This window comes from Leptonychotes weddellii, chromosome 4 (genome assembly GCF_054177405.1).
Source record: "Leptonychotes weddellii isolate Sample4059 chromosome 4, ASM5417740v2, whole genome shotgun sequence".
In the NCBI taxonomy this organism is placed as follows: domain Eukaryota; kingdom Metazoa; phylum Chordata; class Mammalia; order Carnivora; family Phocidae; genus Leptonychotes; species Leptonychotes weddellii.
The window spans coordinates 11,076,678-11,101,807 of NC_138372.1; the positions used below are offsets into that span (position 1 = coordinate 11,076,678).

At 56.9% G+C, this 25,130-nt stretch overlaps 1 protein-coding gene across 3 annotated transcripts in view; it reads left to right on the forward strand.

The window, feature by feature from the left end:
- Window positions 1-5,146: 5,146 nt before the first annotated feature.
- The window catches only part of CROCC (ciliary rootlet coiled-coil, rootletin), a 46,086-nt gene continuing 26,102 nt past the window's right edge, over window positions 5,147-25,130 (forward strand). The window contains exons 1-13 of one of the 3 annotated variants that reach the window (XM_081817564.1): window positions 5,147-10,230; window positions 10,826-10,970; window positions 12,197-12,351; window positions 17,068-17,253; window positions 17,351-17,434; window positions 17,508-17,569; window positions 17,662-17,827; window positions 18,400-18,506; window positions 21,153-21,377; window positions 21,861-21,957; window positions 22,620-22,703; window positions 23,144-23,377; window positions 24,133-24,332. In XM_081817564.1, coding sequence (XP_081673690.1) covers window positions 10,171-10,230; window positions 10,826-10,970; window positions 12,197-12,351; window positions 17,068-17,253; window positions 17,351-17,434; window positions 17,508-17,569; window positions 17,662-17,827; window positions 18,400-18,506; window positions 21,153-21,377; window positions 21,861-21,957; window positions 22,620-22,703; window positions 23,144-23,377; window positions 24,133-24,332 — 1,805 coding nt within the window. In that variant the 5' untranslated portion in view covers window positions 5,147-10,170. Of the gene's footprint in view, window positions 10,231-10,332; window positions 10,971-12,196; window positions 12,352-17,067; window positions 17,254-17,350; window positions 17,435-17,507; window positions 17,570-17,661; window positions 17,828-18,399; window positions 18,507-21,152; window positions 21,378-21,860; window positions 21,958-22,619; window positions 22,704-23,143; window positions 23,378-24,132; window positions 24,333-25,130 lie in introns of those variants that run through there. The other 2 variants (XM_081817565.1, XM_081817563.1) reach the window with 2 other exon arrangements.

Here is a 25,130-nt window from a genome sequence, read left to right on the forward strand (position 1 = left end):
CCTCAGGCTGACTGCCAACAGGGGACCAAAGCTCCTGGTCCAGCAGTCTGCAAGGAACGGAGCACTGCCCGCCCAAACCGCGGGAGACTGGAAGCCGGTCCTTCCCCAGCTGGCCGTTCAGATGAGCCCCAGCCCTGGCCAAGGCTTGACTGCAGCTGTGCAGAGGACCCGGCCAAGCTGGGCCCAGACTCCCGACCCAGAGAAACAGCCAGTAAATGTTTTAAGCTGCTAAATTTGTGGGGATACTGTTATACAGCAATAGATGACTAAGACAAGAAGTGAGCAAAGCGTGTTGGAAGTGGGAGTCTCAGAGAAAAGCATCTGGACAGATTCAAGGCCTTTGTGGCCTTGGCAGCTGACTTCACATGCTCCTTTGGGCCTTGTTGACAGCTGTTGCTTGGTGACGCTTACTACGTGCTAGGCACTGTTCCATGCACTTGGCATAAAACTCGTTTCGCCATCACATCAGCCCTACAAGGAGGTACTCACCCGTTTTACAAACGATGAGACTGAAGCAGTGAGATTAGATAGTTTGCCCGAAGTCACGTGGCTGCTAAATGCTGGGTTAAGAGCTGGGTTAGAACCCCGGGCGTCTGGCTCCAGCATCCATGCTTTTTATCAGGTGGATCTGCGCAACCAGGGCTGGCTCAGAAGACCTGGTTAATCCGTGGAAGTTCCCATTCTCCTAGTAGATCAAGAAAGCCACAATATGGCAGGTATCAAATGACAGGCCAAGGGTGGGGCTTTGCCTCCTGGGTGGATCAGAAGCCACTGCCATGCATCACGGCACATAGTAGGCTCTCAGTAGCTGTTGATTTCTCTGAGCAGAGAGTGATGGGAGGATGCCATGCTCTGTGGGCAGAATGGACCAGAGTTGGGAGAAGGCCAGTTTTTCCTTACTGCAGCTTGAACATAGATGTTTTAATGTTTTCTTCCAGATTACAGATGTAACGCAGGTACGAAAACAAAACCACAAAGGATATTAGCAATCATCCCAAGGATTCCTTGGTTTGTAGGAACATGGGCCCACATCTGCCTCTGTCTTCATGTGGGTTTCTCCTTGTGTCTCTGTGTGTGTCCTCTCCCTTTCTTGTAAGGACACCCTGCACTGGATTTAGGGCCTAAGGACACCCTGCACTGGATTTAGGGCCTTAGGTGTATCGGTGGACCTTAAACCCAGGACGATTTTATCTCAAAATTCTTAATTATATAATCCTTAATTATATCTACAAAGGCCCTATATCCAAATAAGGTCACATTCACAGGTATTAGGGGTTGGGACTTGAACGTATCTTTTGGGGGGACACAATTCAACTCGCCACAGTCTACCCACTCCAAGGTCCGTCAGTAGGGGATGGGTTATATAAATTTAGATACATCCATATAGTGGAATACTAGATTTTTTGGGGAAAATGGAATGAAAAAGCTCTTTATAGGGGTGCTTGGGTGGCTCAGTTGGTTAAGCTTTTGCCTTCAGCTCAGGTCATGATCCCGGATCCCTGGGATCAAGCCCCGCCTGCTTCTCCCTCTCCCTGACTCTCCCCTCCACTTGTTTTCTCTCTCAAATAAATAAAATCTTTTTTTTTTTTTCTTAAACTCTTTATATAGAGGTAAGGAAGTATCGCTGAGCTATATCAAGGGCAGGCAGGAAGGTACAGAATAAGGTGTAGATAGAATATGCTATTTTGCATAAATGGGAAGGAAAGCTACTTTTATGTGCATAAAATGTCTCTGGAAAGGTACACACGAAATAGCACCCCACAAGTTGCCTGCAGGTGAGAACTGGGTGCCTGGGAGACAAAGATGCTAGACACCAGGAGATACTTTTACTTGATAACTTTCTGTTTGAATCTGAACCATGTAAATGTACCACCTTTTCAAAGAAAGAAAGAAAATCTACATTTAAAAGGTCATCTGTCATATCAACACAAATGGAGCAGGGTGAGCATTTTAGTGTCTTTTCATCTTACTATATATAAGCAGTAAATTGTTTTTTTTTACAAATATGGGCTTAGTGTTCTGAAACACTTCACTTAATAACTTATAACCATTTCTCCAGGCATTGAATGTTCTTCTCTAACATTTGGAATGACTTCATGGTTTTTCATTAAACGAACCACCCAAGATTATATATGTTATTGCTGGACCTTTCAGTCTTCCCAATTTTTTTTTTTTTAAAGATTTTATTTATTTGACAGAGAGAGACACAGCGAGAGAGGGAACACAAGCAGGGGGAGTGGGAGAGGGAGAAGCAGGCTTCCCGCGGAGCAGGGAGCCCGATGCGGGGCTCGATCCCAGGACCCTGGGATCACGACCTGAGCCGAAGACAGACGCGTAACGACTAAGCCACCCAGGCGCCCCGAGTCTTCCCAATTTTTTTTGCTATTCAAGTTGGACCTTATAGAAAGACTTTGCAAGTCACCCTTAAGATACCCAGTGAATCCAGTTAATCAGAACACGCCCCGTCCTCTAAGCCTCCTGGTTAATGTGGTTTTACAGATGGTGGGCAGAGTCCAACCCAGCCTAGCACCCAGATTTGGCAGGCATTTGGCCCTAGCAACCCTGGGGTGGGGATTCCAGTCACTTGTTTTCCAGTTACCTGAGCTACAGATTTAGAACCCTCTGCAGTGAGCAGGTGAGCCCCTGGTGCGACTCGCTTCGGGTGGCTGGTCTTGGGGTCGCTGGGCTGAGCACCATCTAGTTATGGGGCAGGGTGACCAGTGGGCAACAGTTCTGGGGACTCAGATGACCCACTGGTCAAGCTGAGCTGGGAACACAGCCTCGTCACAGAGAGGGGGGCCAGAGGCCTCCCGAGGAAGCCTGGGGTACATATGGGACTCCCCTGCAGCAGGGTCCTGTGGGCTCTGGGGTAAGAGGGTCAGGAGAGAGCCGCTGTGTTTGCTGTCCCTTCCAAAGTCTCGCATCAGGGAGCGTAGTATAGAGAGGAAAGAAGGGGGGGATTGAAAGCCAAAGAACTCCCTGCTGCGTATCCTTGGGTAAGTGACTGTACCTCTCTGAGTCTCGGTTTCCTCATCCATAAAATAGAAATAATCCTAGAACCTGCTTCACAGCCTAGATCCTGTTTCACAGAGTGTTCAGAGGTGGTTGAGCATAGCATGAGAAAATGGAAGCCGCAACAGCCCTCACAGTGTGGCACGTGGCCGGTGGAGGCCGCCTTCGAGGTCCAGGTGCTGGTAACCAAGGGACCCCTGGTGGAGGCAACAGGCAGGTCTGCTGGTGGGAGGGACAGGGATGGGGGCCTGAGCGTGGACCCTGCTGCTGGGAGGAGCACTCTGGAGTGAGGGCTCTGCAGGGACACGCAGAATCAGCAGTGGACTGATGAGGCCATGAGCTTGTTAGGGCCTGGGTAGGGACCCAGCAAGTCTGGGGGCTCCAGAAAGGGTGACACAGACCTGGGCCATGCTGGGGTACCTGGGGGCCAGCTGTGCTTACTGGAAGACATCAGTCAGCCCTCCCTTGTGCCCTTCTCCTCCCAACCTCACAGCTCCACCTCCGCATCCCCAAACCCCAGGGATTGACCGAAACCTTTCTTGACTCGAAGCCCTGGCCCAGGCCACAGCCTCGCCTGCACCATCCCAGGGTGTCAGGGCTTGAAGGCCACACTGGCAGCCTCGAGTGCCATTTCTCAGATGTAAAACCCAGGCTCTTCTTTGACAAATAGAAAACTCCCACTCACCCCCTCCTACCCACCTATGGCTGTTTTCCAAATATAAAATCATAAAATTAGGGGCGCCTGGGTGGCTCAGTCAGTTAAGCTACTGCCTTCAGCTCAGGTCCTGATCTCAGGGTCCTAGGATCGAGCCCCGAGTGGGGCTCCCTGCTCAGTGCAGAGCCTGCTTCTCCCTCTGCCTCTGCCACTCCCCCCGCTTGTGCTCTGTCAAATAAATAAATAAAATCTTAAAAAAAAAAAATCATAAAATTAAACATGCTGTTTCAAACCAAGCACACCCCTCTCTCTGCCCTAGAGATTCAGAGCTGCCTCCCCCTTTGAAAATGGATGATTTGATTCAATGCTTTGGAGAACAGAGGGAGATTGAGGCCCAGTGGGCGGATAGAATCTAGCTTACTGTTACAATAGAAATGACAGATCACGGTTTAGTTTCGAAAGCATGGTTTCCTCGGAGTGCCTGGCTGGCTCAGTCTGTGAAGCTTGAGACTCTTGATTCCGGGTTTGTGAGTTTGGGCCTCACTTTGGGTGCAGAGATTACAAAAACAACAACAAAAAGCACGGTTTCCTCTATGGTCTGATCCCTATCCCATTTGGGCAAGGCACATGAGTTTGAGAGAAAGAGTGGGTAGCAGATGGGGTTCCGCCATTTCACAGATGAGCAAACTGAGGCCAGAGCGCCTCAGGCTAGATTGCAGGGCAAGCAGGAAAACTTTCTCCTGCGGGTGGCAGTCATCGAAGCCTCAGTACTGTTACGGTGGGCTCCGAAGGCGCGGGCAGGAATGGCCCCTCAGTCTGGCTGCCGAGGGGCGGAGGCCAGAGCTTGAGTTTTAGACCTTCGAGGCCGGGCCAGGGAACACAGGCGAGACCACAGCGGGACTCTGCAGCTGAGCGTGGGCATTTCCCCTCATGCAAAAGGAGCGAATAATCCCTGTTTGCTGGGTTGTCCGGAGCAGCAAACGAGACCGTGTTGGAAAAGCCCTCAACCCAGTACCCGCCACCAGTAAGCGCTCAACAGCTTGGGAGCGGCGGGCCCAGGGACGCGACGCTCCCTTCACCGCCGGCTACGCGGGAAGCGGGAGGGGCGGGCGCTGGCCCCGCCCCCAAGGCAGCCCCCGCCTCCGCCCCGTCCAGGGCGCGCCTCCATCATCTGTCCCCGCCCCCCGTTCACGCCCCGCCCGCCCCGCCCGTGCGGCGGCGGCGGCGGTGGCGGCGGCGGCGGCGGCGCGCGAAGGTAGGAGGTGGCGGTCGCGCGCTCCGGCGGGCGGAGGCCGCGGGGCTGAGGCGGCGGCGCGCGCGGGCGGGAAGGCGGGCGCGCGCCAGGGGGCGGGCCGGAGCCGCCGTCCCCCGGCCCTGGGGAAACCCTGTGCCCTCGCCGCGTCCCCGCACCCCCGGCTCTGCGGGCGTCCTGCCTGCCCCCCGCTCCAGACCCTGCCCCGACTCTCGCGGGCTGCGGGCCGGGCCCGGCGGGGGCCTGCCGGGCCCGGCGGCCTGAGGCCCCGACGGGGGCCCCCGTGGCGGGTCCCCTCGTCCCGCCGGCTGGGCCGCCGCGGGAGGCCCTTCCCCACCGTCGCCACAAACAGCAGCTCCCGCGCTGCGGCTTCTTGTGGGCCCGACACCGTCCTTGCAGTTCTCGCGCGGGAAGGCATTTCGCCCTCGCTGCGACCCGATGGAGTGCAGAGTAGCCCCATTTTACCCATGGGGAAACTGAAGCCCAGAGTGGTCAATTGAGTGGCCAAAGATGGCACAGCCTGTGCAGGGATTTGGGCCCTCCTCAGGTTTCTCAACATGGGGCCTACGGTTGGCATTTTGAATGGTCTCCGTTGTGATTTTTACGCAAACCCGAGAGGACTGTGGTCTGGGCGGATGTCTGCTCCCATGGTGGCCAGTCTCCCCAGCTCCCCCTGGGACTGGGACTTGTCTGGGGGATTGGGACACTGTGGGGCAGGGTCCATCAGGGTACCTTCTGTCTGTTTTCATCTGAGATTTCCTCTTTTCCTTAGCTGGGCTCATAGCAGGTGCTTCATAAATAAACAAGTCCTGTGTTAGGAGCAGACCGAGGCTAAGGCCAGGCTGGGCTCCTTAGTTAGGAGCAGGGTTCAGAAAAGACCTCAGGAGTCAGAAGGCCTGGATCTTGAAGCTTTGCCTGACTTAGCTCCTCCTCTCCCCAGGCTTTCTCTCAAGCCCTGGAGATGAGGGCCAGCCCTTGGACACTAGGCACCCTTCCCACTCAGGGGTCTGCTGTGGGGGACGCTGTCAGGTTTTTACCCTGAGCTCCTGGGATGTTCCCTGGGGGTCCTTCTGGGATCCCAGTCTGTGGGTGACATCATTTATGGCCAGGACTTGCCCAATGTGACGCCCACCAAAGCTCAGGGGAATTGTTTCTTTTTCTTTAATTTCTTTCATTTATTTTCTATATTATTCCTATATTATTACTTGTCTCTTAGCATTCATTCATTCATTCAACAGCTGTTTATGGAGCGCTGGCTGTGGAGACAGCATTGAACAAGGCCAACTTGGTCCCTGTCCTTGGAGGAGAAAGAGAACATACATGTTACAGAAAACAGAGTATGACTATGGGCAGGGACCACTTTAGTTGGGAGGTCAGGATTAGCTCCCTCAGAAGATGATATTTTTGAGTCAAGATCTGGTTGACAAGCAGGAATCAGCCATGCAAAAGCAGGAAGAGCATTGCAGGCAGAGAAAGTGGCAGGTGCAAAGGTCCTGAGGTGGGAGCGTGCCTGATGTGTTTTGATGAGCATCAAGGCCAGCATGGCTAGGGTGGCATGAGCAAGGGGAGGGAGGAAAGGGGATGATGAGGTGGGAGAAGTGGACTGGGGCCAGACTGGGCAAGCCTTGTATGCTGTGGCCAGACTTTGAATTTTGTTATTTTATTTTGAGTGTGATAGGAAGAGTGTGTGTGTGTGTGTGTGTGTGTGTGTGTGTGTGTGGTGGGGGGGAGCATTGAGCAGAAGAGGGATGTGATCTCCATTGCATGAGAATAGACTGGAACTGAGGGACAAGAGTGGAAGCAGGGAGACCTATGAAGAGCCATCTCAGCAGTGCAGGCAAAAGATGGCAGCAGCTTATATAATACACATCCGAGACCCACGGTGGTGCTTGGCACACAGTAAGCGCTACATAGTGGTAGCCATTGCTGTTATTGTTCAAAACTTTGGAACCAGGCATGCCTGGGTCTCACATGTGGCTCTAGCTCTTCATGCTGGGTAACTTTGAGCAAGTTATTTAACTTCGCTGGGCCTTAGTGTTTTCATCTGTAAAGTGGGTAGAACACTACTGGCATCACAGGGCTATCAAGAAGGTTAAAACAGGGCGCCTGGGTGGCTCAGTCGGTTAAGCGACTGCCTTCGGCTCAGGTCATGATCCTGGAGTCCCGGGATCGAGTCCCGCATCGGGCTCCCTGCTCGGCGGGGAGTCTGCTTCTCCCTCTGACCCTCCCCCTTCTCATGTGCTCTCTCTCATTCTCTCTCTCTCAAATAAATAAATAAAATCTTTAAAAAAAAAAAAAAAGAAGGTTAAAACAGACAAGGTACAGATGCAAAGTTATGGGCAGAGGGCTGGGCTCATGGTTGGTGCAGTGTTTTTGTTCTAATTTCTGGTCAGCAGTAGGAGAATAAAGGTGTAAGTGGGTAAGAACACGGGTGTGTTTGAAACGCATGAGTAATCTCCGAGGGACTTTTTGGCTGGTTCCTGCCGCTCGATCTGGCAAACTGCAGGCTTGGAGGGCGGGCAAAGGCCAAGCAGGCTGGGAGGGTGGGCCAGAGCCCAGCAGGAATGGGAGGGAGCAAGTGCAAAGAGTGTCTCCTCTGTATTTATTCGCCAAACAATGGCTGAGGTACGCTACTGGGTACCAGGCACAAGGTTCTAGAATGGGAAGAGCCAATAATAGTAGTGGTAGTAATGATGACACTTAGTAAGAGCCAACACTTACACACTCCTTAATAGCATGTAATCATTTTTTTTTTAAAGATGTTATTTATTTATTTGACAGAGAGAGACACAGCGAGAGAGGGAACACAAGCAGGGGGAGCGGGAGCGGGAGAAGCAGGCTCCCCGCTGAGCAGGGAGCCCGATGCGGGGCTCGATCCCAGGACCCTGGGACCATGACCTGAGCCGAAGGCAGACGCCCAACGACTGAGCCACCCAGGCGCCCCAAGGGAGTCCCATTTCTTAAGAAGAATTGGAAATATGTTTTGGGGGAACACATAGCAGTCTCTGCCACACCACATCCAAGCACACAGCTAAGCAGAGATCACCTTATTGAATCCTCATGACAGAAACAGTCACCATTATCATCTCATTTTACAGATGAGGAAACTGAGGCTCAGAGAGGTGAAGTCACTGGCCCAGGTCACACAGCTGGTAGGGAGGCATAGCCAAGACTGGAGTTGGATGCTGAAGCTATAACGTCCAGACTTTTTCTGTGAGGAATTCAATCACTGTTCTGAGATTTGACTGCAGATGTGGCACACACAGGGTTTAGATGTGATTCCTTGGGATCTAGAGAACCCAGTTGGACTCTAGGGGGAGAACTCGGGGCAGAGCCAAGGGTTCTGGCATCCTGCTCCCTTCCCCTGATCCATTAGGGCACCGGCTGGGGGAAGGCACAGAATAGTTCAGTTCACCAAGCACATCTGGGACCCCCTCGGTGCCAAGCTGGGCAAGCAGGGGTGGAGATCCTGGCCTAGCGGGTGTTTGTGACCTCCCCCCTGCTCTGGTTATGGGTGTGCAGCCTATAGAGGGGACTTCTGGAGGGTGTCTGGAGGTGGGAAAATGAGAGTCCCAGAGTTTTGTAGTGACAGCTCTCTGCCCCTGGCCGAGTTCACTTCTGCCTAAATTTGGCCTTGGTTGCCATGGCAACTTGGTGGCACTTACCTTTTTGGCCTGGTGCCCTGTTTCCTGGCTTTCCATTTGCAGAGCTGATTTCCTAGTTGAGGTGAGGGGTGCAGCCTGACTGATGTGCATTTATGTAGCACGTGCTGCATTCCTGGGTCTGACCTAGACAGAGGAGTAGAGTCTTAGAGGGAAAATGCCTGGCCTCGCCTTGGAGCACTTACTGGGGGGCTGCCTGGCCCAAGTAGAATGAGCTCTGGGTTTACCACTTCCCTGGGGCATGTCGCTTTGAATGGGTGAGAACTCTAACCTCTCTAAGCCTTGGTCTTCTCATCTGGAAATGGGTTGTGGTGGGGATTTAATGAGATAATGCAAGTATGCCTCCTCCGGGACATGGCACTTAGAAGGGCCACAGGAAACGGGACTGATGCTAATGGGAACAGGAACAGCAGCTGCGGTCTGCTCATCGCTCACTCCGAGCCCGCTGGGGTTCAAACCCCCTTACACCTTTCAACCCACTGGATCCTCAGTGACTCTGTGTGGTAGGGGCTCTCAGTCACATTCTAGAGATGAGGAACTGAGGCTCAGAGAGGTACCTAGTCCAAGGTCAGACTGCTGAGGAGCGAGGAGCGCTGGGACAGGGAAGGAGATAAACAGTTCCATGCGCGCTGGGACTCCCATGTGACCGCAGGTGATGCGGCTCAGTCCAGAGTTTCAGGCCTAACTGCTCCAGGCCCGCCTCATTGCTGCAGGGCAAGGAACCATGAGAGGTGGTGGGTGGACCTCTGGCCCTGGGGTACAGGGACTGTCCATTTTGGATTTTTCAACTGAGTGAAGTCGATATTTATCGAATGCTCACTATGACCTGGCACTGAGTCACATGCTCTTTGTGCCCACGCGGTTTTTGGTTTAATCTCCCAGACAACTCCATGAGATGGGTGCCAGTTACTATCCGCATCATACAAGGGGACAATGAGGTTCAGAGAGGCAAAGTTGCTTTCTCAGAAGCACACAGCCTGTGTGTGTGGTGGGGAGTGGGGGTGAGGGGATGACGGGATTCAGGTGGCTTGGTGTGGGCGATTCCACAGCCTGCGATCTTGGCCCTGAACCTGTTGTGGGAAAGATGTCATCCCAGCACCCTGGGAATACAGATTTAGCAAATCACGTGACCGCCATCTGGGTCACCAAAGAAGGTCTAAGACTGGCCTTTCCCGCCTCCTGATACTGACCCCACCCCCTAGGCTTGGAGGGCTCTAGGACCCAGCAGCTGGGGAGGGTGGACAGTGTGTGTGTGTGTGGGGGAAAGGGTTGTGGGGGGGGTCCTCAGCTCCAGGGCCCTCCTCCTCCCTCTCTCCATCCTTTCCCTTTCTCCCCACCTCCTCCCCTCCTTCGTCCCCTCCCCCTCTTCATCCCTCCTCTTCCCTCTCTTCCCTCCCCTCCTCTCCTTCCCCGGCCCCTCCCCCTCCCTCAGCCCCTCCCTCCTCGGTGGTCACATGGGGGCACCACCGGATTTAAGCCTAATCTGCCCTGTGCTCAGCACAGCGGTCTGGCTGTGGGATGGGTGAGCTGAGCTGGTCTGTGGGGCCCTGGAGAAGGGCCTGGAGGGGGGTGCCCACAGCTTGCGCCCCATGAGTTTGGGGCTGGAGGGACCGTTGGAGGACCAGCCGGCACTGGAGACCGTTATCCAGGTGGGTCCTGAGGCCTGAGCCCACCCTGTCCAGGGCAGGGGAGCGTGGGTCTAGCAGGAGTGGATGAGTGGTAGGTGCATCTTGGGGTCATGGGGTGGGAGAGGTGGGTTTGGGGTGCACAGGGGCCCCAGCTTGCAGCTCCCAGCCAAACTGGGGGGTAGAGCGGGTGCTCAGGGCTCAACTGCTATGGCTCCCTTATCCCTGTGCCCCGTGGGGAAAAGGGGATCCCTCCTCCCAGATTTAAGGGTTGAGGTGACCTCTGCTAGCACAGTGGAATCCCCATCCATGTAGGGCTGGAGCTGGACTGGAGCCCCCGACACTGTGCTGCCTGGATGGGGTTTGTGAGTGGGCCATGCGGTTTGGTTCACTTCTCTGGTCCTTGGTGGGGCCTCCTTCCTGGGGCAGGGGGCACACAGAGAGCCTTCCCATGGGGCTGTTTGCCATTCTAACTCCCAGGCTTCCCTCCGTTTGGCATTTCCTGAGGGTCTCCTGGGCACCCACATCTTGGGCCGCAGGACTTTTTTCCTCTCCCACGCAGGGGAGCCCAGGGTCCCAGGTCCCCTTCAGAGCCTCTCTCCCCCCGCCCTTCCCCCAGACCCTGGAGAGCAGCGTCCTGAGAGCAGGCCAGGAGAAGGGCCTGAGCGTGCAGGACCCAGCCCAGGACCGTCCCAGGACCGCTCGCCTGCCTGCCTGCATCAGAGAGATTATTACCCGCAACCTCTCCCAGCCTGAGAGCCAAGGTGCTACTCTTCTTTCACCTTCTACAGACACTGCTTGCGCCTCACCCCTCCTCTTATCCCCCTTTCCCGCGGTCAGTGGTAATAGTGACTCACCGTGAGGCAGGCACAACCCTGTGATGGAGGGACCCATTTTACAGATGAGGAAATGAAGGCTCAGAGGTATATTTGCTCAGAGTTGTTCCCCATATGGTGCTGCTAGACAGTGGGGATGAGCACCCCGTTTGGCAGCCCGCAGCAAAGACTTAGACCCAGACACCACATTCTCTCCCAGGGACAGTGTGAGCTGCCTGAACCAGAGATTACAGGGGGAGGGCAGCTCAGCTTAGCTCAGCACTTTGCAGAAGTCCGAGGGGTGGTACTGACCATTCCCTGCCCGGGCAGAGAGGCTGATGGGCCCCTGTTCCTCCTGGTGGGTGGCATCCACAGCCTCATATGCGGTTTGAGAGTCTGGGAAGGGTGTACACCGTCGTAGCTGGTGTATTTGTAGCTCTCCTTCGTGGTGTTTCTGGTGCTCTGGCCACAGTCCTTGTCCAAGCTCAACCTCCTTGGAAGGACCAGGGATGTTGGGGCCCCTAGGAGCCCCAGGCAGCGAGAGAATTAGAGAGCCCTCACCTCAGGCTGGAAGAGCCTAAAGGCCTGTGGTGTGTGTCCAGTTGTCCTGGGATGGGAGGGGAGCCCACAGGATGGGGGGACACTTCTACTTCTCCCTTTGGCCTTTTTTCCCCTCCTCCTCTTCCTCCTCCCTCTTCCTCTTCCTCCTTCTCCTCCCAACATGACCCATACTATCTTAAGCCCTGGCTTCAGAAGGTACGTGTTAAGTGAGGCCTCCCTGCTCTCCTGGTCGGGTCTCGTTACCCGTTCCACTCATTTCCAGATCAGCAAAACTGAGGCCCAGAGACGAGTAACAGTTGGAGAACGAAGGAGCTAGAACTCAGGTCTAGTCCCTGCCTCCTAGACCGAGCCTCCTTCCCGCACGTTCTGGGCCTGCTGGGGCCACCCTTCCGCTCTGGTTGTGTCCACTCTAAGTCTAGCTCCAGGCCCATCTCTCTGCCCCCAGCCCCCCAGCCCCCCCACACCCCCCCGTTCTTCAGCTCTATGTGTGCTCTGCTGCTGCGTCCCTGCTCAGGGGCCCGGGCCCCCTTCCCGCCTCCGGTGATGGATGTCGTGGGAGCGTGCCCCACTGCACCCCGGGGGAAGCCAACCTCGTGTCTGCTGTCCCTCTCCAGCCCCGCTGCCGGCCACAGAGATGGCGTCCATGCTGTCACTGCAGGAGGAAAACCAGCTGCTGCAGCAGGAGCTGTCCCGCGTGGAGGACCTGTTGGCCCAGAGCCGTGCGGAGCGTGATGAGCTGGCCATCAAGTACAACGCGGTCAGCGAGAGGGTGGGTGCTGCCTCAGGGCCAGGGTGCTCCCCTGAGGCGAGGGCCGGGAGACAGCCGGGCCGGGCCCGGGCACTGGGCTGAAGGTGGGCCCGCAGTCAGGCTGGCCTGGGTGCTGACCGTGGCCCTGCCGGCGTGAGTGGCCTTGAGCAAAACACTGTGCCCTCCCAGTCTGTTTTCTGTCGCGGGCATGCTAATATGATGTGGGCTTGGGAGGAGTCAACGAGCTGACCGAATAAAGTGCCTCTCACCAGGGTATTTCACTCCTATCTGTCCCACGCCTGCTTGGGGTGGGGACAGAGAGTAAGACCCTTAGAGGCCCCTGCCACCCCTCGAGTGTCTGGCCATCTCTCTGTGCTCCCGTGTATGTGGGTCTTGGGGTCCGGCCAGCGGCGGCCGGACACTGAGGCAGGCAGGCTGGAGTAGGCACGGGCAGCCGCAGACCTGCAGCCACTCCCCACGGGGGTGAGGCCTCGCCAAGGAAGGAGGGAGAAGCCAGGCCAGCCTCCAAGTCCAGATAGGACTCACATTCCCCGAGCACCGTGCTGCAGGCTTGTGGGGACCCCAGGGCCTGGGCCAGGACTGCACTGTCTCCTTTGGGGCTCCAGGCTTGTGAGAGGGGACGCTAGGGAGTGGATGGTGGCTGGCAGTTGGTGAGAGAGTTGCCCGAGGGAGGGAGTGTCTAGATGGGAGATGTGTGGGTGGTAACAGTCATCCCAGTAACTACTGTTTATTGAGGCCTTCCTATGGGCCCAGCGCTTGCTCGGTGCATCACATTTGCTGCCCCAAGGTTGAGACCATTATGATGCTCATTTAACAGAGGGGATAGCAGGCTCCGAGAGGGACGGCACCGGGCTTGGGGTCACACAGCCGGTGGAGGCTCGTGAAGGCTCAGGCTCTCGACCCCCAGCCCAGGGCTGTGCATTGCCGTTTTGTTTTCTGGGTGTGCTGGGAGTTCCAGGGGGGGCAGTTGGAAAGGTGGAAGGACCTCGGACATGAGCCTCTGGATGTAGCAAATGGGAGACTGAAGCCCAGAGCTGGAAACTGGCCCAGAGCCTCCCGTGCGCTAGGCAGAGCCAGGTTAGCCGAGGATCCCTGGGCTGGGCCTGTCACGCAGGGGCTTGCCTACTCGGTGGGGAAGAGGGGCATGCATTTATGTGGGTGGTTGCGGGGTGTGCCATTGTCCTGCCATTGGCTCGCCTGGATAGGCCCCCGACTTGTGGAGACTTGCAGAGGAGCAACGCGGAGGGGGGGCCTGGGGTGGCCCCTAGTGCTGGGGACAGTGCAGAGCTAGTTTTCCCAGGTTTGCAGGAGGTATGGAGAGTGGGCTGGCCCGAATCTCCTGTTCTTGGGGGTGACGGGGACTTGAGCCAGCCCTCCTCCAGTTTAGCCCCCTCTCATCTTTTGGCCACTGGCACAGTGCCAGGCCTCCGGGGGCTGTCTCTTAAATGCCAGCTTCTGACTGACAGTGAAGCTGGCGTGGCTCCCCCCCAGCTGGCGGGGGAAGAGAACGAGAGGTGGGAGGTGGCAGGTTTCTTTTCTGCTAAGACACAGCTGCTGAGGCTAGGGCTGCAGCAGGCCAAAGGCTGGTTGGGGCTGGTGGGGGGGTTGCTGCATTAGTCTAGAAGATTCCCTCATGTAGCTGGGGAGGCCCCTGAATAGCATGTAGAGGGAGCCGGGTGTTTCACTTTTCTCAGTGTGAGGTGGTGTGAGTGAGGCCCCCCACCTGCAGGCAGAGTTTGGATGAGAGTGACCTCCAGGCCTGTCCTGGGGCGTGGGCTCCCGGAGAACATCAGAGCCTGGAGATCACCTTATTACAGATGGGGAAGCAGGCCCAGAGCAGGGCTTGATAGGCCCCAAGGTCAGTGGTGGAGCTGGGTTAAGGCTGGGTTAAGGCCACAGGGCTCTGTGGTCCTGTGACACTCTGTCCCTGCTGCCCACTTGTTCCCATGGTGCAGGTGGCAGGGCCGGCCCGCGTGGCCATAACTGTTACATGTGGGCTGTTTGGAGACCCATCAGTGAGATTGTTCTGACCCTTGCAACCCCACGGCATCCCTGGGAAAAAGAAGTGGAGGAGCGGTCAGGATCTGTGTCCTGTTGACTGCATGTAGGGAAACTGAGGCGGGGGCTCCCCGTGGCCACCTCCCAGGTCAGAAGGAGAACCCAGGCCCCCCATCTTCCTGTCCCTGAGGAGCAGGTGTTGGGCGAGGCAGCTGGGAATGGGAAGGAAAGGAAGGCAGGCCACGCCCCCTGGGCTCCACAGGCCAGACCCCCTGGGCTCCCCCAGTGTCCATGGCAACCTGGACCGAGTGAATGAATGGCGGGTAGTAGGGCAGCGGTTGCTAGGGGAGACAGTAAACTTCTTTCATCCTCAGCTTGGTGACCCGCCTCTTTCCCTTTTGAATTACAAGTTAAACTGAAAGGCTCTTTTGTGAGCGGAGAAGTTTGTGCAAAGGGGCAAGGTGTGGCCGGGAGAGGCCCGGGCCTGGCTGTGAGCACTGCAGAAGCCTGTAGGGCACCCAACGACTGCCTGAACCCCCCTAAATCACAGCAGCAAATAGCACCTGCTTCACACAGATGTGCAAAGCACACAGGGCAGGGGCCCCAATCAGACCCCACCCGGACACACACAGATGTCACATGGAAACACAAGTCCCCCATAGTGATACACTCCGATTCATGGAGCAGACACAGCATAAGTGCCCCCCACAGCCAGATGCCACACAGTCCCCCCCTCCCCCATTCACAGCACATACTGCCCAGACGCACAGCCACACCACTGAGCTACCCCATCCTGCAGACTCGGGGACACACACAGCCAGACAGAGGTATGCTGCATGCCTGCACGTTGCAGAGAGTGGCTGAGACGCATGCTGCAGACACACGTGGAGCCCAGACACTCTCCCCAGCCCTGCCCACTTACAGGTCTGCACGCAGACATAAGAACACATGAACAGGGGCGCCTGGGGGGCTCAGTCGTTAAGCCTCTGCCTTCGGCTCAGGTCATGATCCCGGGGTCCTGGGATCTAGCCCCGCATCGGGCTCCCTGCTCCCTACTCCGCGGGAAGCCTGCTTCTCCCTCTCCTCGCTTGTGCTCTCTCTCACTATCTCTGTATTGCTCTCTCAAATAAATAAATAAAATCTTTAAAAAACAAAGCAAACACATGAATACATGGGCACTCACAGAGGTCCCTGTGAAGGCCTAGACACAAAGACACACAGGGTCCCACATGGAGACAAATGACAAAACACAGCCCAGCCACAGCCAGTGAGGCGAGCCCGCGTCGCTGCACAGCACCTGGGATCTCAGTGCCGCCCGCTCGGATGGAGACACTGTCCTGCCACCTGACTTAGGTAGACTCCATGTAGACACTGATCACGAGCCTGCAGCCTCCCTTCCAGGCAGAAGCCCTCAAGCATTCCCCACTGGCCCCTTTTTACGGGTGGCACCCCAGTGGCCACTGCCGCCCCGCTCTGGCACTGACCCCAGCGCATGGGGTGAGGTCGGTAGAGAGCAGGTTGTTAGCATGGTCGGTGGCTCGTCGGAGGGCTCGCGGGCATCCTGGGTGAATGGAGGCCTAAAGGGCTGGCCTGGCCCGGTCCCGTTATTTAGCCAGGGTGAGAGCAGTGGCCCTTGCTGTTGGCTTCCCTGGGACCTGGTGTTGGGGGGCATGTGAATGGCGTGCACGGGCTAGCAGGCCACGCACTGGGGAGGTGGATGGTGAGTGTGGGCCTGGGGCGGGATCAGCCAGGCTGGGCTGTCTTCCCCTTGGTTCTCCCTGGGCACTGTCACTCCTCTGTCAGTCCTGCTCATCCTCAGCTGCCTGCTCCCTCCTCCTTTCCCCAACAGCTCAAGGAGACTGAAGGGCCCCCTGGGACCAGCAGGTGCCTGAGGGGTTAGGAGACTCAGCCAGAGCAACAGATGATGACAACCAGGCATGCAGGCGTCCAGCCTGTGCTCCCAGGGTCTGATAATGAAGGGGCTGCCAGGCTCCTGGGGGTGGAGCAGGGCGCTGACAGCAGCTTTCCGTATAAGCGCGCCCTCCGTTCGTTGGAGTGTGTGCCTCTTACAGAGTGCTGTGGGTGTGGGGATTGGGGGCGGGGCGTTCCTCTGTGTCACCCGGGGAATGTTTGAGACTGCCACTGTGCCTTATGTGTGTGCGTGTCTCCAAGCTCAGATATGCATGCGGATATTTTTGCCTCTGTTTGAATGTATTCATATGTGCTCATGCGATTAATTCATGATTCAACAAACATGCCACTGCCACTCTCCTGGGTCTAAGATACAATGGAGAACAAAAATCTAGGTTTTCCTGAGCTCACCTCGGGTGGGGATGAGGAGACATAGGCATGTTGCTAATAATCAACCACAGCTGGGTTAGGTGTTTGGCGGAGAGGCTCATGGTGCCCACACGCAAGTGCACGGAGGGCCTGTAAGGTTCCCCTCCCCCCCAACCCCGTGCAGCTTTGTGTTTTGCACGCACATGTTCGTGGCCCACCTGCATGTGTCCACCCGTGCTTTGTCTGTGTGTCCATGCATGCTCAGCCTGTGTCCATGCACAGCCTCATTACCCTGTGCACGCGTGCTTTACACCCTGGGCTTGCCCATGTATGCCTGCAAGGCATTGTGGGTCCGGGCCCAGCCTGGCATCCTCTGTAGAGTTCTGTGCCTGCCTTCCCGGGAGGCCCGGGCCTCTCACCCAGGGACCTTCCCTGCAGCTGGAGCAGGCTGTGCGGCTGGAGTCTGGGGAGCTGGAAACGCCCGAGCCCAGGGGGCTGGTACGGCAGAGCGTGGAGCTGCGGAGGCAGCTGCAGGAGGAGCAGGCCTCCTACCGGCGCAAGCTGCAGGCCTACCAGGAAGGCCAGCAGCGGCAGGCCCAGCTGGTGCAGCGGCTGCAGGCCAAGGTCAGGGCCACCCACTCCTGCTCCCGTCCCCCCATGTGCTTGCTGTGCCCTGCCCCCCTCCCCTGGGGCTAATCTTCCACTCCGCACCCATCCGCAGACCCTCCAGTACAAGAAGAAGTGCTCGGAGCTGGAGCAGCAGCTGGTAGAGAGATCCACAGAGCTGGAGCAGCAGCGGCTGAGGGTGGGTGCCGTGGTGGGGCAAGGCAGGCCCTTCCCTCTGCTTGCCCAGGCTGATGCCCCCTTCTCCCCGCCAGGACACCAAGCGCAGCGGCGACCTGGAGAGCGCCCTCGTCCGCCTGGAGGAGGAGCAGCAGAGGTGGGGCGCGGCCGGGAGGGCACAGGGCTGGCAGGGCTGGCAGGGCTGTCCTCTCCTGCCATGTGCCCACCGGTCCCTTCTGCACCCCCCAGGAGTGCCAGCCTGGCCCAGGTGAACGCCATGCTCCGAGAGCAGCTGGACCAGGCGAACTCGGCCAACCAGGCTCTGAGTGAGGACGTGCGCAAGGTGACTATCGACTGGACACGCTGCCGTAAGGAGCTGGAGCAGCGGGAGGCGGCGTGGAGGCGTGAGGAGGAGGTGGGCATGGGGGTGCTGGGAGGCCAGTGGGGCCTCAGGGGCCCAGCCTGACCCGAGGGGTAGGACCAGGGGTGGGGGGGTCAGGAGAGGGAGGCTGTGCTGGCCGGTGAGCCCTTTAGGAGAGGATAATCGCTGGCCTCACTTAGCCCATACCGCGTGCCTGGCGTGCATTTTCTCCTCTGCTCCGCATCATAACTGTGTGGTAGGTGCTGTCACGCTCATTTTAAAGAGAAGTTAAGTAACCTGCCCGCGGTGATGCAGTGATGCCGCAGGCAGCTAGGATGCAAACCTGGGTCTCCAGCACTTTCTGACCTTTGCACTGCGTCTTGCAGCCGCAGCGGGCCGAGGCATTGCAGCCCAGTTCCCTGTGCGGGAAGGAGGCTCGAGAGCCTGAGCGGGACAGCTCCCGCCCTTCCCCTGGGCGCTGGCCGGGCGCAGGCCCAGAGGAAGACCCACTCGCTGGGCCGCCGGGCCTCCCGGGACCCTCCCGTCGGCGTTGGGGGAGGAGGCGGGGCTGGGAGGGGGCTGGGCGGGGGCGGGGCCGGCCCTCACTCAGCCCGCCTTCCCTCCAGTCCTTCAACACCTACTTCAGCAACGAGCACAGCCGCCTGCTCCTCCTCTGGAGGCAGGTTGTGGGGGTCCGTCGGCTGGTCAGCGAGGTGAAGATGTCCACCCAGAGGTGAGTGAGGCCCGGCTGGCGGAGGGACGGCCTGGGGAGACGCCGCAGCAGCTGGGAGATAGCCCCGCTTTTTAAGTTGAATTCAGCTCAACTCAGTTGTAACTTCAGTACAACCCAACACACCTACTGTGTGCCAGGCTCTGTGGAGATGCAGAAACAACTAGTAATAATGAACTCCTACCACCATCATGGCAGTCAGCATTTACTAGGTGTTTACTCTGAGCTAGGCTCTTTGGCCATTTTATTTCTTCTGATATCTACAGTGTCCCTGTGAGGTAGGAACTATAATAATCCCCCTTTTACAGATGAGGGCACTGAGGCTCAGAGAGTCAGAGTGACCTTCCCAAGGTCACACAGCAGTAACTAAGTGGCCGAGTCAGGATTTATAGCTCCTGCTTTTAATCCACTAGAATATTCAGCTTCTTCTACAGGACCTCACAAGCTCTAGGGATGAAAAGATATGGACTCCCAAAATTCTAGACTGAGGAAGTGAGTGGTGAGTGACGTGGAAACAGAACAGAGAATATCCCAGAGTCTCAGAAGGATGGGAGGGTTGGGGGGGTCAGAGAAACACTTCATAGAGGAGGTGGAATGTGCACACTGACCTCAAGGGCTGGGTAAGATTTTAACCAGCAGAGCCAGGGGTGCTCCAGGCAGAGGGAAAAGTGGGAGCAAAGGCTTGGAGGTAGGAGGACATGGTAGTCAGTGGGGCTGAAGCAAAAGGCAGGGGGAAGGGCAGTCAGGCTGGGAGAGCCTCAAAGGCCCACATCAGCAGGGGAACGTGGTCCTACTTGATCTTTGAGCAGGTGAGGCTGTGGGGAGAGCTGAAGCAGGCAGATCAATTCCTTTCTTCTTCTGCATTAAAACTTTGTTTAAAAAAAAAAAAGTCATTGGATATTCAGTATCCAGATTTTCAGTTGACTGATCAGTGTCACAGATGGGTCCCTTCTTGTCTCTATAATTCATTTGAATTAGGACCCATAGATGCTCACCAAATGTAATTGGCTGACTTGTGTTTTAAGTCTTTTCATTTATTTGTTTAGGAAACTGGGACAGTTGGGGGCACCTGGGTGGCTCAGTCAGTTAGGCGTCTGCCTTTGGCTCAGGTCATGATCCTGCCGTCCTGGGATCCAGCCCCATGTCGTCCTCCCTGCTCGGCGGGGAGTCTGCTTCTCCCTCTTTCTGCTCTTGTGCTTGTTTGCTCGCTCTCTCTCACCCTCTCAAATAAATAAATAAATAATTTTAAAAAAGGAAACTGAGACTGTTGTCCTAAGAGATTCCCACAGTCTGGACTCTGAGGTGGTGTTTAACACCTTTGTCCCCTGTATTTCCTGTAAATTGGATGTTAGATTTAATTTTTTTTTAAAGATTTTATTTATTTATTTGAGAGAGAGAGAGATAACGAGAGAGAGCACGAGCAGGGAGGAGGAGCAGAGGGAGAGGGAGAAGCAGGCTCCCTGCTGAGCAGGGAGCCCAGTGCAGGGCTTGATCCCAGGACCCGAAGATCATGACCTGAGCCGAAGGCAGATGCTTAACCAACTGAGCCACCCAGGCGCCCCCGGATTTAATTCTTGATCAGATTCAGGTTTGGGTTTCAGGTACTCCTTTACTTATTTTCATTTTAAGATTAATTTTTTTTAAAGCTTCATTGAGGTATGGGGCCCCTGGGTGGCTCAGTTAAGCATCCAGCTCTTGGTTTTGGCTCAGGTCATGATCTCAGGGTTGTGAGATCAAACCCCGTGTTGGGCTCCATGCTTGGTGTGGAGTCTGCTTGGGATTCTCTCTGCCCCTCCCCCAACTCTCTCCCTCTCTCAAATAAATCAATAAATCTTTAAAAAAATTAAAAATTTAACGTTTTACTTTGAATAACTCACATATTCACACGGTTCAAATTTCAAAAGGGTGTAGAGTGATAAGTCTCCCCCCTCCCCATTTCTGGCCCAGATGCTTCCCTCCCCTCTTGGAGGCAAGTGGTATAACCAGTTTCCTACATGACCTTCCAGGCTTATTTTATACAAGCAAATACAGCAGATCACACACACACACACACACACACACACACTCTCTCTCTCTCTCTGTGTCTCTTTCTTTCTCTCCCTCCCCCACCCCCTTTGCTCCATACTCTTGGTGGAATTTCGTCTTTGTGTTCTTCTTGAAGATGCTGTCTTCACCTAATAGTTAGAACTGGGAGGTAGCTCCATATCAAACTCTGAACAGCTTCCCCATTTTTCTTGGCTATAGAGTATTCCATTGAATGGATATACCACATTTATGTAATAGTAGCCCTCTTTTGGGGCGCCTGGGTGGCTCAGTTGGTTAAGCATCTGCCTTCGGCTCAGGTCATGATCCCGGGGTCCTGGGATGGAGCCCCGCATTGGGCTTCCTGCTCAGTGGGGAGCCTGCGTCTCCCTCTCCCTTTGCCCCTCCCCCTGCTTGTGTTCTTGTGGTTACACGCACTTACCCTCATGCCACCCGTGTCGGGGAGGGCCTGTTTCCCCATGGTCTCACCTACAGTGTGTGTTATGTGACTTTTCTCTTTTTTTGCCAATCTGATAGTGACATCCCACTATAGCATCCTGGGATAGTTTTAATTTATACTTGGGAGCCTGCCCCCATCCCATGCCTATCCTGTGCTCTCTCCACCAGGGACCTGCTGCACTTGGGAGGGGAGCTGGCCCGGACCTCAAGAGCCATCCAGGAGGCAGACCTGGGGCTGAGCACCGGCCTGCGGCTGGCTGAGAGCCGGGCCAAGGCAGCCCTGGAGAAGCAGGCACTGCTGGAGGAGCAGCTGCGGGACAGGGTGCTCCAGGAGAAGGACCTGACCCAGCTGCAGGTGCAGAGCAACGTGGACAAGGCCAATCTCAGTGCCAGGTGGGTGCCTGGTAGGCAGCACAGGAAGCAGGCTTCCCTGTAGAGTGCGCATCTGGGGATGCAGGGAGGAACGAGTGTCTGTTCACTGGGGATGGGCCCTTCCCTGCTGTGTGAGCTCAGCCAGTCTGCCTCGACACCCTGTGTGACAGAGGGGGGGAGACTGAGGTTCGGGAGCCTCTTATCCAGGGCACATTAATGAGCAGTTTAACCCGCTGATGCTAGAGCTTATGCTCCTAGCTCCTGAGACCTGGATGAGTCCCAGAGTGCCTTCCCATGAGGTAAAGCAAGTGGCAACCTCATTCTCCTTTTACAGACGAGCAGTCTGAGGTCCAGAGAGGAGGGACTTGCTCAAGGTCACACAGCCAGGGACATGGATGCTAGGGTCCCTCCCTGAGGCTTGGGAAAGCATGAAGGACACAGCTGGTGGGTTTGAGGAGAAGATGGGGGTGCTCCCCTTCACCTCTGTTACTGCCCTTCCTCCAGAGTAACAGAGCTGGCCCTGACAGTGGAGCGCCTTCAGAACCAGAATCTGGAGAAGGATCAGGTCAACAAGGCCCTGACTGAGAAGCTTGAGGCCCTGGTGAGATGCAGCTGCCCCTGCGATGTGGAGGGCGGGATCGGGAGTCAGAGCAGATCCGTGGATGAGGGCCGTGTTTGCTTGGGCCACCCTTAGCATCCCATGTAGACTCAGTTTCAGCCCTCATTCATTAAGCACCTAGTGTGTGCCAGGCTTAGTGGTAAGTACGTTCACCTCCTTTATCCTATTTCATTCCTCTCAGCAGCCCTGTAGCATGATTCCCATTACACAGATGAGGAAGCTGAGGCCCAAGGGGAAATACTTGTCCAGAGTCTCAGAGCCAATAAGCTGGGGCTTGGACAGATGCCTGTGCCCTGCTAGCCCAGGGCTCCTTCTCTTGGAGCTCAGCTGCCTGCCCCTTGAGAGGGACACCCTTCAGGGTGCTGCTGGGGTTGGTCATCCTTCCGTGTGGGGCCTGGCCTGGGTTCTGTGGCTCTCCTCCAATAGTCTGGGTGACCTGTGTAGTGACACTGCCCTTCTCTGGGCCTGGTCTGTTCCGTGAGGGCACTGGGGCTGCTATGGGGTCTGCCAAGGGTCAGGCCTCTGGGCATGGCTTTAGAGGCCACCTGATGGGCAGGGCCCCCAGGGAGGGAGGTGAAGGTGGAGTTTCCCGCTAGGGCGGAGACCCTGACCACCGTCTCTTTGTCTCCCCAACATCATTCCAGGAATCCCTGCGGCTCCAGGAGCAGGCGGCCCTGGAGACAGAGGACGGAGAGGGGCTGCAGCAGACCCTGAGGGACCTGGCACAGGTGTGAGGTGGGAGGGAGCCCTGCGCAGGGCGGGGCCAGGCAGGCTGGGAGCACCACCCCTCTGCAAGTGGTTGGGGGCCCTGGGGACCCAGGCTGCTGCTGTTGGACACCCCTGCTAGCTGAGCCTGATCTCTGCCCGGAGGGGAGCCCCGGTCTGAGAGGGGAGGCTGCCCGTTCCAGGCCCATCTGTGAGAACCGCCCGATCCTGTCTTGGTAATACATGGGAGACTTCCCGGCCGGCGTGCTGAGGGCGTGCTGAGGGCTGTGAGCCCGGGGAGGCGGAATCATGGGGAAGACCTGTAGGAAGGGAGCTTAGAATGTGCTGCGGAGTGGGCGAGGAAGCCGGACACGTGGCCCCCGCGACCCCACTGCCTCGCCTGGGCTTCGTGGCCCAGCTGACCCGCGGCCCCCTCCTCAGTGGCCTCCCCACCCCACCTCAGGCCGTCCTGTCGGACATGGAGAGCGGTGTCCAGCTAAGCGGCTCCGAGCGCACGGCGGACGCATCGGACGGCAGCCTGCGGGGGCTCTCGGGCCCCCGGACTCCCTCCCCGCCGCGGCGCTCCTCGCCCGGCCGCGGCCGATCCCCGCGCCGAGGCCCATCCCCCGCCTGCTCCGACTCCTCCACGCTCGCCCTGATCCACTCGGCCCTGCACAGGCGCCAGCTGCAGGTCCAGGTAGGAGGGGCCCCAGCGCCCTCCAGGGCGGCGCCAGAGTCCCGGCGAGCCGCTTTGGGCCACTCGGGGCGGGGCCTGTGTCGTGGGGGTGGAGCCCGGGTTCCGGGGGAGGAGCCCGGGTTCCGAGGGAGGAGCCCGGGCGTGAGCCATTTCGGAGCGGGCCAGAGCCCTGAGAAAGAGCAACTGAGTCAGGACCCATGGAAGTGGCTGAGAGCGAGGAGGCAGATCTGAGCCCAGAGTGGGAGGTGCTTGGGCAGCTGGCGGCGGAGCCTGGGGCTGGAGGAGCCTGGGGCGGAGCTAGAATCCTGGTACAGAAAGTGAGGAGATTGCGGGACAGACAGAACCAGGACCGCCGGGAAAAGGCCTGGGGGGAAGAATCAATCTAGGATGAGAGAAGCTGGGGAACTAGGGACAGCGAGGGGTCTGGAGGAGAGTCAGAACCCGGATGCAAAGGGGAGGAGCCTGGGAGCCCTGGGATAGTCAGAATCCACGAGAGGACAGAGTGTGCTTGGTGGTTTATCTGGGGCTTAGGTCGGAGTGGCCAAGGACGTGGAGGCTCCGAGCCCTGGCAGAGCGCTCAGAAGGGCGGTAGGGGCACAGTGAATGGGAGTGGAAACCTAGTCTGGTGGCCTTAGCCCTCCTCTCCTGCCCCAGGCCTAGGCTGCTGAGTAGGCTGGTGTGGAATGAGCAGAGAGTAGGGGGCGCTCTGGGAGCTTCCTGGGGCTCCTCTGGACTCAGTGGTTCTCATGCCGCAGGACATGCGTGGGCGCTATGAGGCCAGCCAGGACCTCCTGGGCGCCCTGCGGAAGCAGCTCAGTGACAGCGAGGGTGAGCGCCGCAGCCTGGAGGAGCAGCTGCAGCGTCTGCGGGACGAGACCAGCGGGGCCACCCAGGCTCATGAGGATGCCCAGCGCGAGGCCCAGCGTCTGCGGAGCACCATCGACCTTCTGAGCAGGTGCCTGAGAGGTCAGAGGTGGGGGCCTGGATTTAATGCCAGCCCGAGCCTGTAGGCATGTGGATTGCACTAATGTGGTCATCACTGGCCATGTATGTCTGTTAAAATTTAGATTAATTAAGCATCATCCGGGTGCCTGGGTGGCTCAGTCAGTTAAACATCTGCCTTCTGCTCAGGTCATGATCCTGGGGTCCTGGGATCGAGCCCCGTGTGGGGCTCCCTGCTTCCCGGGGAGTCTGCTTTTCCCTTTGCCCCTCCCTCTGCTCGTGCTCACTAATAAATACATAAATAAAATATTTAAATCAATCAGTTTTTTTTAAAGATTTTATTTATTTATTTAATTTTATTTTTTAAAGATTTTATTTATTTATTTGAGAGAGAGAGAATGAGAGAGAGCACATGAGAGGGGGGAGGGTCAGAGGGAGAAGCAGACTCCCTGCCGAGCAGGGAGCCCGATGCGGGACTCGATCCCGAGACTCCAGGATCATGACCTGAGCCGAAGGCAGTCACTTAACCAACTGAGCCACCCAGGCGCCCTTTATTTATTTATTTGACAGAGAGAGAGTGAGAGCACAAGCCGGGAGGCAGAGGGAGAGGGAGAAGCAGGGAGCCCGATGCGGGGCTTGATCCCAGGACCCTGGGACCATGACCTGAGCCGAAGGCAGATGCTTAACCAACTGAGCCACCCAGGCGCCCCTAATGAATCATTTTAAAAAGTAAAAGTTCAGTCCTTCAGTTGTCCTCGCCACATTTTAAGTGCTCGGTAGCCACAAAGAGCTGTAGAGCATTTCTCTCGTC